At 46.8% G+C, this 15,551-nt stretch overlaps 1 protein-coding gene across 1 annotated transcript in view; it reads right to left on the bottom strand.

Annotated features, from left to right (window-relative positions):
• The window catches only part of LOC141325803 (inositol polyphosphate-5-phosphatase A-like), a 56,666-nt gene extending 41,585 nt beyond the window's left edge, over positions 1 to 15,081 (bottom strand). The window contains exons 1-6 of the mRNA XM_073834534.1: positions 14,890 to 15,081; positions 14,099 to 14,195; positions 11,136 to 11,212; positions 10,957 to 11,052; positions 9,225 to 9,325; positions 6,555 to 6,642 (exon numbers count right to left, since the gene is read on the bottom strand). Of these exons, the coding sequence (XP_073690635.1) occupies positions 6,555 to 6,642; positions 9,225 to 9,325; positions 10,957 to 11,052; positions 11,136 to 11,212; positions 14,099 to 14,195; positions 14,890 to 15,081 (651 nt within the window). The remainder of the gene's footprint in view (positions 1 to 6,554; positions 6,643 to 9,224; positions 9,326 to 10,956; positions 11,053 to 11,135; positions 11,213 to 14,098; positions 14,196 to 14,889) is intronic.
• Between the last annotated feature and the right edge of the window lie 470 nt (positions 15,082 to 15,551).

The following is a 15,551-nucleotide window of genomic DNA, read 5'->3' as shown; positions in this document are numbered from 1 at the left end:
AAAAAAATATGATACTTTGTCCACATCTCCATTCAGTTCAAAAGTTTTCACCCCCGGCTCTTAATGCATGTTTATTTCCTTCTGGAGCATCAGTGAGTGTTTGAACCTTCTGTAATAGTTGCATATGAGTCCCTCAGTTGTCCTCAGTGTGAAAAGATGGATCTCAAAATCATACAGTCATTGTTGGAAAGGGTTCAAATACACAAACATGCTTTTTGATGCTTTTAAAGTTTGGGATCAGTACGTTTTGTAATGTTTTTTTTTAAATGCTCATCAAAGTTTTATTTCTTTGATCTGCTTATGTGGGTCAGAGGAGAAGGGCGAGAGAAGCCCAAATAGAGATGCCGCTGAGAGTAGGCAGTCAAAGATAGAGCAAGAATGCCCAGGTAACGATCGCCTGCTACTAGCAGGCTAGAGAGATATGAGGGGAACAGGGATCCCCGAGAGAAGTACCCTACCATGAGGGGGGTAGGTTAGAAGAAAGGGCGCAAGTGCCCGGAGTAGAGGGGAGGTCTAACTCATAGAACCTCACAAAAGTAAGAGGCGTGGACCTTCGCGCCGCGTTGCAAATATCTTGGAGAGAGCATCCTGATAAAAAGGCCTTGGAGGCCGCCACTTTACGGGTAGAGTGAGCCTTGACCCCCCCAAAGGTGAGGGGAGACCAGTATGGAGACTCGTATGAGAGAGAGATGGCATCCGTGATCCACCGACTTATCGTTTGCTTGATAGCAGGAAGACCTCTATTGTGGGGACCGAAACATACAAACAATTGGTCCGTCTTCCTCCACAGGGCAGCTCTGTGGACGTATGTGTCCAGTGCTCGCACAGGACACATACAATTAAGCTTCTGCTGTTCTGGCTGTCTGAAAGGAGGAGGACAGAAGGCCTGGAGCTCAACGGGCCGTGGCACCGAGGAGGGAACCTTGGCGACATACCCGGTTTAGGGAACAAAAACGCTTTGACCATACCAGGTGCAAAGTCTAAATAGGCAGGGGCCACAGAAAGGGCATGTAGGTCGCCAACTCTCTTCAGAGAGGAAATGGCAAGGAGGAAGGCAGTTTTAAAGGACAAGAGTCTGTCTGAAATCTCCTCGATAGGCTCAAATGGAGGATTACAAAGAGCCTCTAAAACCACAGCCAAGTCCCAGGTAGGGACGCGAGAGCATACCGGAGGCCTCAGCCTCAGCGCACCGCGGAGGAAACGTGACACCAGAGGATTCCTACTGAGAGAGGTAGGGCCGAAGGGAACGTGGAACGCAGCTATGGCTGCCACGTAAACTTTTAAAGTTGAGTGAGTAACGCCCATCGAAAAACGAGCTTGTAGAAAGTCCAGCACTGAACCTACTGGGCAGTGGACTGGGTCAATATGGTGTTCATTACACCAGAGAACTAAAATTTTCCATTTTCCGGTGTATAGTTTCCTCGTAGAGGGAGCTCTAGATTGGAGAATGGTCTCAACAACCTCGGTTGAGAGACTAGAAGCTAGGAGTTGTGCCCTATCAGGGGCCATACCCACAGCTTCCATAGTTCCGGGCAGGGGTGCAGTAGCGCGCCCCCTGCTTGAGGGGAGATCCCTCCTGACGGGGAGTTCCCACGGAGGGCAGTCGAGGAGGGAGATTAGGTCCGAAAACCATACTCGGCCCGGCCAGAACGGGGCTACTAGTAAGAGACGGATCCCGTCCCGGCGTACTCTTTCCAGAACTCCCGGGAGCAGAGCAATCGGGGGAAATGCGTAAAGGCAAAGCCTCGGCCATCTCTGTACCATGGCATCCAGTCCCAGGGGAGCTGGATGACTCAGAGAGAACCAAAGGGGACATTGTGTCGTCTCCTGGCTCGCAAAGAGATCCACTTGGGCTTTCCCAAATTTGCTCCAAATGACTTCCACCACCTCGGGGTGGAGTCTCCATTCCCCGGGCCTCAGCCCCTGTCTCGACAGGACGTCTGCTCCCACATTGAGACGTCCAGGGATATAAACCGCTCTCAGCGAGAGGAGTTTCCCCTGGGACCACACAAGGATCTGGTGTGCCAACTTGTTTAAGGGGCGCGACCGCAGACCTCCTTGGTGGTTGATGTAGGCCAGGGGTAGGCCGGATGCGGCCCGCCCCCACATTTGGACTGGCCCTCTGAACAATGCCAGAGACATATTTTGAAAATGTAATTTTAAATGTGTTTTACTTATATCATGTTGGTATTTGATAATAAAGGTTGGCTTTCAAACTAAAATTTCCGTTAGTTATTAACATAGGTATAATCATTTGTTAAATTCACCAACAGAATGGTACATTCAACATAATGTGTCATCGCAATCAAAGAGGTGATGCAAGAGGCAGCTAGAAAATACAGAGTGATGACAAAATGACTCAATAGCATTTGAGGAATTTGACGTGTGATTCAAAAAACACAGTGGACCAACACCAGCAGATGACATTGCACCCCAAATTATCACAGACTGTGGAAACGTAACACTGGACTTCAGTGTTTATGATTTCCAAATGAAATACAAAGCTTGCTCTCATCTGAAAAGAGGACTTTGGACCACTGGGCAACAGTCCATTTATTCTTTTCCTTAGCCCAGGTAAGACGCCTCTGATGTTGTCTGTGGTTCAGGAGTGGCTTAACAAGAGGAATATGACAACTCTAGCCAAATTCCTTGATATGTCTGTGTGTGGTGGCTCTTGATGCCTTGACCCCAGCCTCAGTCCATTCCTTGTGAAGTTCACCCGAATTCTTGAATCGATTTTGCTTGACAAGCCTCTCAAGGCTGCGGTTCTCTCGGTTGGTGTTTTTCTTCTACACTTTTTCCTTCCACTCAACTTTCTGTTAACATGCTTGGATACAGCACTCTGTGAACAGCCAGCGTCTTTGGCAATGAATGTTTGTGGCTTACCCTTCTTGTGAAGGGTGTCAATGATTGTCTTCTGGACAACTGTCAGATCAGCAGTCTTCCCCATGATTGTGTAGCCTAGTGAACCAAACTGAGAAACCATTTTGACAGCTTGACGGAAACCTTTGCAGGTGTTTTGAGTTGACTAGCTGATTGGAATGTCACCATATTCTAATTTGTTGAGATAGTGAATTGGTGGGTTTTTGTTAAATGTGAGCCAAATCATCAAAATTAAAAGAACCAAAGACTTAAACTACTTCAGTCTGTGTGCATTAAATTTATTTAATACACAAGTTTCACAATTTGAGTTGAATTACTGAAATAAATGAACTTTTCCATGACATTCTACTTTGAGATGCACCTGTATATCTTTTGAAAAAAATAATAATAACAAATTGTCTGTGTGGTGCATAACAAAATAATAAACTATTCTAGCATTAAAAGGTATAAAAAATACAGGTAAAATCATAATAAAATAATAATAATAATAGTAGTCAGTCCGGCCCATGGCATTTTCTTTTATAAACCGAACCGGCCCCCCATTAAAGAAATGAAAATTATGTGGCCCTCTCAGAAAAAAGTTTGGGGACCCCTGATGTAGGCGACCACCGCTGTGTTGTCGGTGCGGACCAACACATGGCAATCTCTCAGGTCTGGGAGAAAGTGTTTCAAAGCCAGAAACACGGCCTGCATTTCCAGGCAATTGATATGCCACGTAAGATGGCGACCGCTCCACAGACCATGGGCTGAGCGGCCACTCATGACCGCTCCCCAACCGATGAGGGACGCATCCGTCTCTAGGGTTAGGCGGCGACACGGAGCTCCCAGCACCGGGCCCTTAGAGAGGAACCAAGGTTTCCTCCACATGTCTAAAGCACGAAAGCAACGCCCCGTGACTTTGATCATGCAAAGTGGGTTGCCCCTCGGAGCAAACCCCTTGGTTCTGAGCCACCACTGCAGGGGTCTCATATACAGCAGGCCAAGAGGTATCACGTTGGACGCAGCTGCCATGAGACGCAGCAGAACTTGGAACGGCCTGACAGTGAGTGACTGGCCTATTCTGACTCTGCTGACTGCTGTGAGGATCGACTCGATCCGAGCAGGAGACAGACGTGCCTGCATCGTGGTCGAACCCCACACTACCCCAAGATAATTGGTTCTCTGTGACGGAGAAAGCACACTTTTCTTGGCGTTTAGTCTTAACCCCAAATCTTTAATGTGGGCGAGAACGACATCTCGATGCCAAGCCGCCAGATACTCCGACTGTGCTAGGATCAACCAGTCGTCTATATAGTTTAGAATACGGATGCCCTGCATCCGAAGAGGAGCCAAAGCAGTGTCCAAGCATTTGGTGAAAGTTCGGGGCGAGAGCGCTAGGCCGAACGGAAGAACCCTGTATTGGTAGGCTTTGTCCCCAAAAGCGAACCTCAGGAATTTCCTGTGATGTGGAAGGATGGAGATGTGAAAGTAAGCGTCCTTTAGATCTATCGTCACAAACCAGTCCTCGGACCTGATTTGAGACACAACTTGCTTGATAGTTAGCATTCTGAATTTGAGTTTCATAACTGCGCGATTCAAAAGACGCAGATCTAAGATAGGACGCAGCCCTCCATCTTTCTTTGGAACAATGAAGTAGCGGCTGTAGAACCCGGACTCTGTGAGATAAGGAGGGACCACCTCGATGGCCTCCTTCCTCAAGAGAGTTTCTACTTCCTGTTCTAGTATCAGAGCCTGCTGGGGGCCCACGAGAGTGGTAAGAACCCCCTGAAAAGGTGGTGGATGAGAACCAAACTGAATTCTGTAACCTTTTTCTACAGTCTGCAGGACCCATTGAGATACATTTGGCGGAAGCTTCCACGCTGCTAAATGTTCTACTAAGGGAATCAGCCTCTAATTTGAGACCTCCTTGGAGGTAGCGAGTCTCCCTGCGCCGCTACGAAGATGGGCGGATGTAGAGAGGGAGATCTGCTGGAGACCGCTGCGCCCTGAAGCACCAGTGGTGGCAGGGTTAGCAGACCGATCTCCTGAGGGCACTGAGGAAGAGAGGTGTTGTGCTCTCCCCCAGGGGGACCTGCCCTGAGAAGCCCTGAATTGTCAGGACTTCTTCTCTGAGGACTTCTTAGCCTAAAGAAACGGCCCTCAGGTCGAACTTAGGCTTCGAAGCCCCGGATTTACATACGGCATACGTCGTCCGCCTTAACTTCCTCGCCTTCTCCCAGCTCTTTCAGCAAATCGGCCTGGTATACCTGCAACACCACCATGGTGTGCAGACAAGCACCAGCCTGGCCGGCTGCCGAGTACCCCTTACCCAGCAAAGAAGTGTGATATCACTGAATTCATTGATGAACTGCCCTTAACTGCCTTTAACTGAAAATTGATTATCTTCAATAATGCGTTACTTACACACTATTGTTCTGTTTAAATACTGTGCAGTTGCTTTGACACAATCTGTATTGTTACAAGCGCTATATAAATAAAGGTAAATAAATAAATAAAAATAAATAAATAAAATAAGAAGATGTAGTACGGAGAGGTTTGCTGGGTAAGGCCGGGGCTTTCAGAGACGATGCCGAAGCGGGCGAGAGATAGCTGGCGAGCGTCTGCTCGACCCGTGGCATCGCTCTGTAACCATGCTCGCTCATCCCGACCACATTACTGTAGTTAGAGGCGGTGGGAGAGTGAACACGTGGCTTAGTCCACGATCTCGACACCTCTGTGTGGAGATCGGGAAAAAACGGTAAGCCCCGGCGTGGAGGTGGTGGTTTGGAGCGCAGGTACCTCTCATCAAGCCTGCTTTTTGGCTGCTCCATAGGGGTGACAGCGGGCCAGTCAAGATTTAATTTAGCAACCGCACGAGTCACCACCTCCACAAGCTCCTCATACTGCGCGGGCTGGGTGGGCGTTTCCCCAGGCTCTTCGCCCATCTCGACGTCTTCCACCTCGGAGGAAGATAGCCTGAGGGACGTCTGCTCTTCCTGGATGGAAGAAACCGACAGGGCTTCCGATCCAGAGAGAGCTGAGGATCTAATAAGGGAGGAGGGAGAAAGGGGTTCACCCGTCTCCACTCCTGTTAAAAGATCCATCTGCGAACCCCGTGAGTGCAGACGTCGCTCCGCCTCAGCGACAGCGGGACCCGACCCATGAGGAACGCTTATGAGGGCTCCTTTCTCGAAACGAGCCCTCCGGGAGCAAAGTGTACGCAGTGGCAGCCGCAAACAATGCACACAGTCAGCCTCCTCAAAGGGCATGCTTCGCCCCAGGCAAACTACACACAGAGCATGAGTGTCCTCTGCCGTGATGTAGCGTGGGCAGGGAGGAACACACTGCTTAAATTGTTTGCTATCGCCCTTGGACATTATGTCAAGCACTCAAATAAAATTGGGGCAAACTGGCCCCAAAAAACAGTGCTGACGGACAAAGACACACACAGAGCGCGACTGAAAGACAGAAGCTGCCAATCGCACTCACCGCACGTGCTTTATAGCTTCCTGGTTCTCGATGTCACCCCGCCTGTGACGTCATACGCGCTTTCCTATTGGACAAGATTACACACGTGTTCAGAGCGTGGTCACGCTGGAGGCGTTCCCAAAGCGCTACGACGCAGCTCGACGTTCTCGAAGGGGAACTACAGAAAAACCTCTAAAACAAACAGGAATGACTGAGAAACTCACTGTGAACTGCTCCTGGGATTCGTAGTCCTTGTCGAGGTAGACAGGAGCGCGGTTGAAGTCCTTCATAGCATCACTGGACAGCAGCTCTCTGACAAAACAATACAAAACACAGCTTTATCAGGCTTATATAGTACACATAAAAATACAGCTCAATTTTAATCAGAGACTCAAATTGAGCATAATTACAGATTTTTTGGTACTGAATTTACTGTGGACTTCCAGCACTCAGATGGCTAAAAATATCAAATAATTAGGTAAGAGTTAAATATAAGGGTTAAAGACGAAAAAAGGTTTAAGCAAAAATCAATAACTGTAATACTGCTTTAAATTGTTGTTTTTCCCCCAAAAAATTAAAACGTTTTCAGTTTAATTTAATTGCATTTTTGTTTTGTTTTCTGAGCAAAAAATAAATATAATACATTTTTCTCTCATTTACAGGAGACACTCTAAAATGTCATTCAGTGTAACAATCTTGTGAGGCATATTTACAACAAAAATCAATGACATATTAAAAGATGAATTACTTTCACCCCAAATACTAATTAGTTTAAAAAAAACAAAACATTTTTTTACTCATTTAAAACACAATAAAATGTCATATTTTACCTTATTTTATATATTTTATTTTGTACAAGTCAGAATAAGCATGTTGTTTGAATCTGTAAATATTGTGTAAATATTGTGTTACACTGAATGACAAACATTATTTCAACCAAATTGTAACATTTTATTCTCTAAAAACATATTTGAAACCTTAAAAGTACACTTTACTTATATTTAACATGCTTTCTATGGACATAAAATCACTTTTGTAAAGTTCCTTTGATGTGAACATCTTAACATCTTTGATGCTTTAAAAAATATATAGTACTTTTAAACTAAAAAAAAGTGTAAATATTAACATATTTACTGTTTAATTGTACTTTTAATAGTCCTTTCAGTATTTTATATTTAGTAAGAATTCAATCTTTTTATATACACATTTAAATAATAGGGTAAAAGCTCAGAAAAAGACTCAAGCTGAGAAAAAAATACACATTTTTTGGTGCAGATGCTGATATTTATATGATAAAATTCTGCTGCTTGTAATGTAAATCGATGATGTCTGTATAACAGTAGAGCAGATACTGACATTAAATGATGTCTAATAATATGTCTTAGTAAGAGGAGATTAAAATGATCCAAACAGATAATGCAATCCAATGATGATTGAGAGATGAACAAATAAATGTTCCTCAAAAGATGTGAGATGTTTTGGAGACTTAAAAAGATAATTCCTCCAGTACTACATCACTGCAAAAGGTCTACTTTTATTTGTGTGCACACACAATAACAACAAAACGTTGTGCTTTTGTAAAATAGATGAAGAAAACAAACATGCACTTTCTGCTGTCTCTGTCTTGGGGAGGAGTGCTTCACAAAAATGATCCCAAACTCAGTGAATACTTGCCTAACAGACATGAGAAATATATCTATAGAATGCTTTAGACTACATTAAAACAAAATAATTAATTCAATAAAATCATGTTATATAGCTACTCAGGTGTGTGTGTAAATATTGTCTTTGTCCATTAATAATGAAACGATATACAGGTCCTTTTCAAAAGATTAGCATATTGTGATAAAGTTCATTTTTTTCTGTAATGTACTGATAAACATTAGACTTTCATACATTTTAGATTCATTACACACAACTGAAGTAGTTCAAGCCTTTTATTGTTTTAATATTGATGATTTTGGCATAAAGCTCATGAAAACCCAAAATTCCTATCTCAAAAAATTAGCATATTTCATCCAACCAATAAAAGAAAAGTGTTTTTAATACAAAAAAAGTCAACCTTCAAATAATTATGTTCAGTTATGCACTCAATACTTGGTCGGGAATCCTTTTGCAGAAATGACTGCTTCAATGCGGCGTGGCATGGAGGCAATCAGCCTGTGGCACTGCTGAGGTGTTATGGAGGCCCAGGATGCTTCGATAGCGGCCTTAAGCTCATCCAGAGTGTTGGGTCTTGCGTCTCTCAACTTTCTCTTCACAATATCCCACAGATTCTCTATGGGGTTCAGGTCAGGAGAGTTGGCAGGCCAATTGAGCACAGTAATACCATGGTCAGTAAACCATTCACCAGTGGTTTTGGCACTGTGAGCAGGTACCAGGTCGTGCTGAAAAATGAAATCTTCATCTCCATAAAGCTTTTCAGCAGATGGAAGCATGAAGTGCTCCAAAATCTCCTGATAGCTAGCTGCATTGACCGTGCCCTTGATAAAACACAGTAGTCCAAAGTACTTTTTTCGGATGAAAGCAAATTTTGCATGTCATTCGGAAATCAAGGTGCCAGAGTCTGGAGGAAGACTGGGGAGAGGGAAATGCCAAAATGCCTGAAGTCCAGTGTCAAGTACCCACAGTCAGTGATGGTCTGGGGTGCCATGTCAGCTGCTGGTGTTGGACCACTGTGTCTTATCAAGGGCAGGGTCAATGCAGGGTCAAATGACCTGGTACCTGCTCACAGTGCCAAAACCACTGGTAAATGTATGGAAAACACACACACACACACACACACACACACACACACACACACACACACTGGAGCTGGAGCCGCTGTTTGATCAGGAACCGGATTCACACTTCGGGTTTTGGTGAAACAGCTCCATGAGCCGATGAAGACTTACTTGATGAAGCTGTCCACGTGTTTCATGGACGTTTTGTAATCCTTGCCTCCGACCTCCTGAAAGTGAAGCGCCACGAAGTGCGGCTGGTGAGCTTGAACTGTCTGTAGATGAGAAGAGAAAGAGAGACGTGAGACAAACTGGAGATGAAGAATAAAGCATCAAGAGAATCAAATAAAACGTGTTTATAACGGTTTCTAACATCATCAGTTTACATTAAATGACAGATACGTTTATCCCATTTTATCAGTTCATGCATTTGTGAGCAATAACTCCAAACAAGATGACGAAATTATTTCGGCACCGGGGTATTTTTTTTTTCAGTTTTGTTTTTAACAAAAATAATAAAATATTTTTTTTTTAATTAAAATTTTTAAAGACATTTAAACAAAAATGGTAATTAAACAATTAGTAAAATAAATGAATACATATATGCAATCTTAAGATGTAAAAAAAAAAACTGACAATAAAAACTGACAAAAATTTTGATTATAATTAAGACGACTAAATGATCTAAACCTTTTACTAAAATTATATATATATATATAATTTTAGTAAAAGGTTTAGATATATATATACTACCAGTCAAAAGTTTAGACACTTGACCTAATTTTTTTTAATGATCTAAAAACTCAAAAAGTAGTTTTTTAATCAAATTTTAATTATAAAAAAAAAATAATAATAATACAATATATATATATATATATATATATATATATATATATTAGTGGTGGGCCATTATCGGCGTTAACGTGCTGCGTTAACGTGAGACTTTTATCGGGCGATAAAAAAAATATCGCCGTTAATCTATTCTCAAAATTGGGTTGGGAGCTGGGTCTAAACTACGCAAGCTATGATGACTTTCACCTTGATAGTTTAACGCGGATGTATACCAAAGACTAAAGAATATGGTCGCGCGTTTACGTCTCCTCCGCCAAAACACAGACGGGATCACGTCGTCCTCCATTCAGAAAAACCGAATCTACTATAGCGAAATGCCACGTAAATTCGTCGTTTTTTGGATTCATAAATCAAATATGGTCTGTCACTTAACTCAAATCGCGATATGGACTAGTGTCTGTAAAAACTGAAATGCAAAAAGACCGTTTTAATATGAATCCGGTATGTTCCGTTTGCCTAGCTGTATGTATGAAATTCATACTATGAATGGTGGAGACGCGCTTTTACTACACGCATACTGAAACACACGTGACGCTCCCGGTAATTTTTGGCATTTGCATCTCACATGAACTCATAAACTCAATCTCCAAAACTGCTGTGAGTGTCACTTATACCGTTTCATTTGAGAAAACTCGCATCATGTCATACTGTATGTATACACAGAAACTTCAGGGCAACCTGTCAAAATAAAAGTACGGTGTAACATGTTTAGTCATTATTTGGGTAGCACACATATTCTGAATGCCTTCAGCAGAATTCAAATTAGCCATTTTAATCTAGATTAATCTAGATTAATTCCAAGATTTAATCTAGATTAATCTAGATTAAAAAAATTAATCTATGCCCACCCCTAATATATATATGTATTTTTTCTTTTCTTTTTTCAAACAAATTGTGCCACGGAATGATTCTCAGTTTGTTTTTAAGAAAAACTGAAGTTAAGAATTTTTTCCCATGGAAAAAAACAAATCGTCTCGGGTTACGTATGTAACCCGAGACATTCCCTTCCGGGAACTCTCACTGCGTCATCAACGCTATGGGGAACGAGTTATACCCACGCCTCCATAATTCCAAATCCCTGCCTAGTGTCTGTGTTGCTAGGAGGGAAGGAAAGCATTGAGTCTGGTGGATCAAGCCAGATGGCCCCCACCTGGGGATACCAGAACGTGAGGGGTAGTACACCTCTGTCTGGGGAACTGCCAGAACAAGAGGGCAGTGCCTAAGAATACTCACCTGTCCAGGGCACCGGAGGATCTCTGCCTGGGGAACTTGCCAGGACGTGAGTGGTATTACACCTCTGTCTGGGGAAACTGCCAGAACGAGAGGGAGTAATCCTTGGTCTGGTCATACCAGAACCAGAGGGAGAATAATCCTTGGTCTAGTATCGTACTAGAACCAGAGGGAGAATCCGCCTCGGCCCTCGGGCACACGAGGATAGAGTAATATACCTTTGTCTGGTCACTACCAGAACAAGAGGGAAATAAACCTTGGTCTAGTATTGGACTAGAACCAGAGGGAGAATCCGCCTCGGCCCTCGGGCACACGAGGATAGAGTAATATACCTTTGTCTGGTCACTACCAGAACAAGAGGGAAATAAACCTTGGTCTAGTATCGTACTAGAACCAGAGGGAGAATCCGCCTCGGCCCTCGGGCACACGAGGATAGAGTAATATACCTTTGTCTGGTCACTACCAGAACAAGAGGGAAATAAACCTTGGTCTAGTATTGGACTAGAACCAGAGGGAGAATCCGCCTCGGCCCTCGGGCACACGAGGATAGAGTAATATACCTTTGTCTGGTCACTACCAGAACAAGAGGGAAATAAACCTTGGTCTAGTATCGTACTAGAACCAGAGGGAGAATCCGCCTCGGCCCTCGGGCACACGAGGATAGAGTAATATACCTTTGTCTGGTCACTACCAGAACAAGAGGGAAATAAACCTTGGTCTAGTATTGGACTAGAACCAGAGGGAGAACCTGCCTCGGCCCTCGGGCACACGAGGAGGAGTGATACACCTCTGTCTGCTCTACAGCCAGACCAAGAGGGTAAATAGGCCCTCGGCCCTCAGGCCCACAAGTGTATAGTAATATGCCTTTGTCTGGTCACTACCAGAGCAAGAGGGAATGAGTCTACCTCGGCCCGCAGGCGCGCGAGGGTAGAATGCTGCACCTCTGTCTGCATTTCAGCCAGACCAAGAGGGAGATAGTGTACCTCGGCCCTCGGGCCCACGAGGATAGAGTGATATACCTTTGTCTGGTCCCTGCCAGAACAAGAGGGGAATAAACCTTGGTCTAGTATTGGACTAGAACAAGAGGGAGAACCTGCCTCGGCCCTCGGGCACACGAGGAGGAGTGATACACCTCTGTCTGCTCTACAGCCAGACCAAGAGGGTAAAATAGGCCCTCGGCCCTCAGGCCCACGAGGGTAGAGTAATATGCCTTTGTCTGGTCACCACCAGAACAAGAGGAAATAAGTCTATCTCAGCCCTCAGGCACCCGAGGATAGAAACACACCTCTGTCTGCTCTCCAGCCAGACCAAGAGGGGAAGGTCAACCTCGGCCGGCAGGCGCACGAGGACGAGTATGTCTGTCACTCAAGGACAGTGGAGCCTGGAGCGGCTCTCAGGTCTAACTCATAGAACCTGACGAATGTTAGGGGTGAGGACCAACCCGCCGCACTGCAGATGTCCTGAATGGGGACACCTGCTGCCAGAGCTTTAGAGGCCGCCAAGCCTCGGGTAGAGTGAGCCTTGACCTCCAAGGGTGAAGGCAGGCCAGAGGACTCAATTGCTCTGATTTACGCCACAGGGCAGCTCTGTGGATGTATGTGTCGAGTGCTCATACAATTATACTTCCGATGGTCGTGCTCCACGAATGGAGGAGGGTAAAAGGCCTGGAGGACGACCGGCTGTGGTACTGCTGTCGGGACCTTCGGAACATACCCAGCTCTAGGGTAGAGAAAGGCTTTGGCCATGCCAGGTGCAAAGTCAATACAGGAGGGGGCCACAGAAAGGGCCTGAAGGTCACCTACTCTCCTCAGAGATGTAAGTGCGAGCAGCAGTGCAGTTTTAATGGTCAGATGGCGATCCGAAATCTCCTCTATAGGCTCAAATGGAGGCCTACAGAGGGCTTCAAGGACCACCGCGAGGTCCCACGTGGGGGACCGTCGCTCTCACTCGAGGCCTCAACCTGAGTGCACCACGAAGGAAACGTATGACCAAGGGGTTTCTACCCACTGACAGGCCACCGAGAGGGGCGTGGTAGGCCGATAATGCCGCCACGTACACCTTCAGGGTGGAGTGGGCCAGCCCTGCGGAAAAACGAGACTGCAGGAACTCCAGCACTGTACCTATTGGGCAGTGAACTGGGTCTGATTGGTGCTCGTGGCACCACGCAGTGAACAGTTTCCACTTAAGGCCATAAAGTTTCCTCGTAGAGGGAGCTCTGGAATGAAGGATGGTCTCAGCAACCTCGGTTGAGAGACCAGCCTCTATGAGTTGTGCCCCCTCAGGGGCCACACCCACAGTTTCCACCTCTCCGGGCGGGGGTGAAAAATTGAACCCCTGGCCTGGGAGAGGAGGTCCCTCCTGACAGGAATCTCCCATGGAGAGCCGTCGAGGAGGGTGATTATATCCGAGAACCATGCTCGGGCCGGCCAGTACGGGGCTACTAGTAGTAGCCGCACTCCATACCGGCATACACGCTCCAGAACTCCCGGGAGCAGAGCGATCGGGGGAAAAGCGTACAGACGAAGCCTCGGCCACGTCTGCACCATGGCGTCCAGTCCAAGCGGAGCTGGAGGCACTAGAGAGTACCAGAGGGGACATTGCGATGTCTCCTGAGTCGCAAAGAGGTCCACCTGAGCCTGGCCGAACACTCTCCAAATCTGTTTCACTACATCTGGGTGAAGCATCCATTCCCCGGGCCTCGGCCCCTGCCTCGACAGGATGTCTGCTCCCACGTTCATACATCCAGGGATGTGTACTGTTTCTGAGTATCTGGTACGCCAGCTTGTACAAGGGGCGTGAGCGTAGTCCTCCTTGGTGGTTGATGTAATAAATGACCGCAGTGCTGTCGGTGCGAACGAGCACATGACGGTGTCTCAGGTCTGGGAGGAAGTGTTTTAAGGCCTGAAACACGGCCAGCATCTCCAAGCAGTTTATGTGCCAGGATCGATGATGATTGCTCCACAGACCACGGGCCGAGCGGCCACTCATGACCGTTCCCCAGCCGGTGAGGGAGGCATCTGTCGCTTGCGTGACACGGCGGCAAGGAGCTCCCAGCACCGGGCCCTGAGACAAAAACCAAAGCTTTTTCCACATAGCTAAGCCACGTAGGCATCGCCGCGTGACCTTGATTTTGCGGAATGGGTTTCCCCTCGGGGAGAACCCCTTGGTTTTGAGCCACCACTGTAGTGGCCTCATGTACAGCAGTCCAAAGGGTATCACGTTGGATGCAGCTGCCATAAGGCCTAGCAGTACTTGGAACTGTTTGACAGTGAGTGGCAGGCCTAGCTTGACCGCAGAGGCTGCAGTAAGGATCGACTCGATCCGAGCAGGTGACATACGTGCCTGCATCGTGGTCGAATCCCATACGACACCTAGATAAGTGGTTCTCTGTAGTGGAGACAGCACACTTTTCTTGGCGTTGAGCCTCAACCCCAGTTCTTTCATATGAGCGAGAACAACACCTCGGTGCTGAACCGCTAATTGTTCTGAGCTGGCTAAAATCAGCCAGTCGCCTATGTAGTTGAGTATGCGTATGCCCTGGAGTCGCAAGGGAGCCAGGGCAGCATCCACACACTTCGTGAAAGTGCGAGGTGAGAGTGCTAGGCCGAAAGGAAGAACTCTGTATTGGTAAGCTTCGCCCCTGAAAGCAAACCTCAGAAACTTCCTGTGTTGAGGAAGGAGGCTGGCCTCTGGTGTTACCAGAGATATTAATTCGGTGCCCTGTAACAGCGTGCTGGCAGGGAACACCTGAACTAACTTCTCTGAGGACCCCCGTGGGGGTGGCGGCTTGCCTCTTGGCCTCCTGGTGCCTGTCGACGACCTCATTGACTGAGTCGCCGAACAGTCCAGAAGGGGGCAGCGGAGCGTCAATCAGGAGGACCCTGTCCTTATCTTTCATAGAGGACAGGGTCAGCCACAAGTGCCTCTCCGCCGCCACCAGGGCTGCCATAGACCGCCCAACAGCGCATTTGCCCACAGGAAGCGCTCGTCGAGCTTGCTTCGCTGCGGTTCATCGGGTTGCTGAGCGGGCCAGTTGATATTCAGTTTCTCAACTGCCCGAGTCACCACCTCCAACTGGGGGACCGGGGGAGCGGTTGTGCACTTTCGTCAACGCTCTCCACATCAACCTCCTCGGAGGAAGATAGGAGAAGCGTTGAGACCTCTTCCTGGTAGGAAGGAACCGCAGCGCGGGCTTCCTCATCCAGTAAGAGGTCATCCGATCTTCTAGGTGAGGAGGGAGATAGGGGATCACCCGTCTCCATTCCCTCTAACAGATCGAGCTGCGAACCCCACGAGTGCAGCCGACGCTCCGCCTCAGCGGAAGCGGGGCCAGACCCGCGAGGAACGCTGGTGAGAGCTCCCTCCTCAAACAGAGCCCTCCGAGAGCGAAGCACCCGCAGTGGAAGGCGCTCACACTGC

This window comes from Garra rufa, chromosome 2, assembly GCF_049309525.1.
Source record: "Garra rufa chromosome 2, GarRuf1.0, whole genome shotgun sequence".
Lineage (NCBI taxonomy): Eukaryota > Metazoa > Chordata > Actinopteri > Cypriniformes > Cyprinidae > Garra > Garra rufa.
Note: the sequence above shows the minus strand (reverse complement) of the source record. Positions and strands in the feature narration are given on the sequence as shown.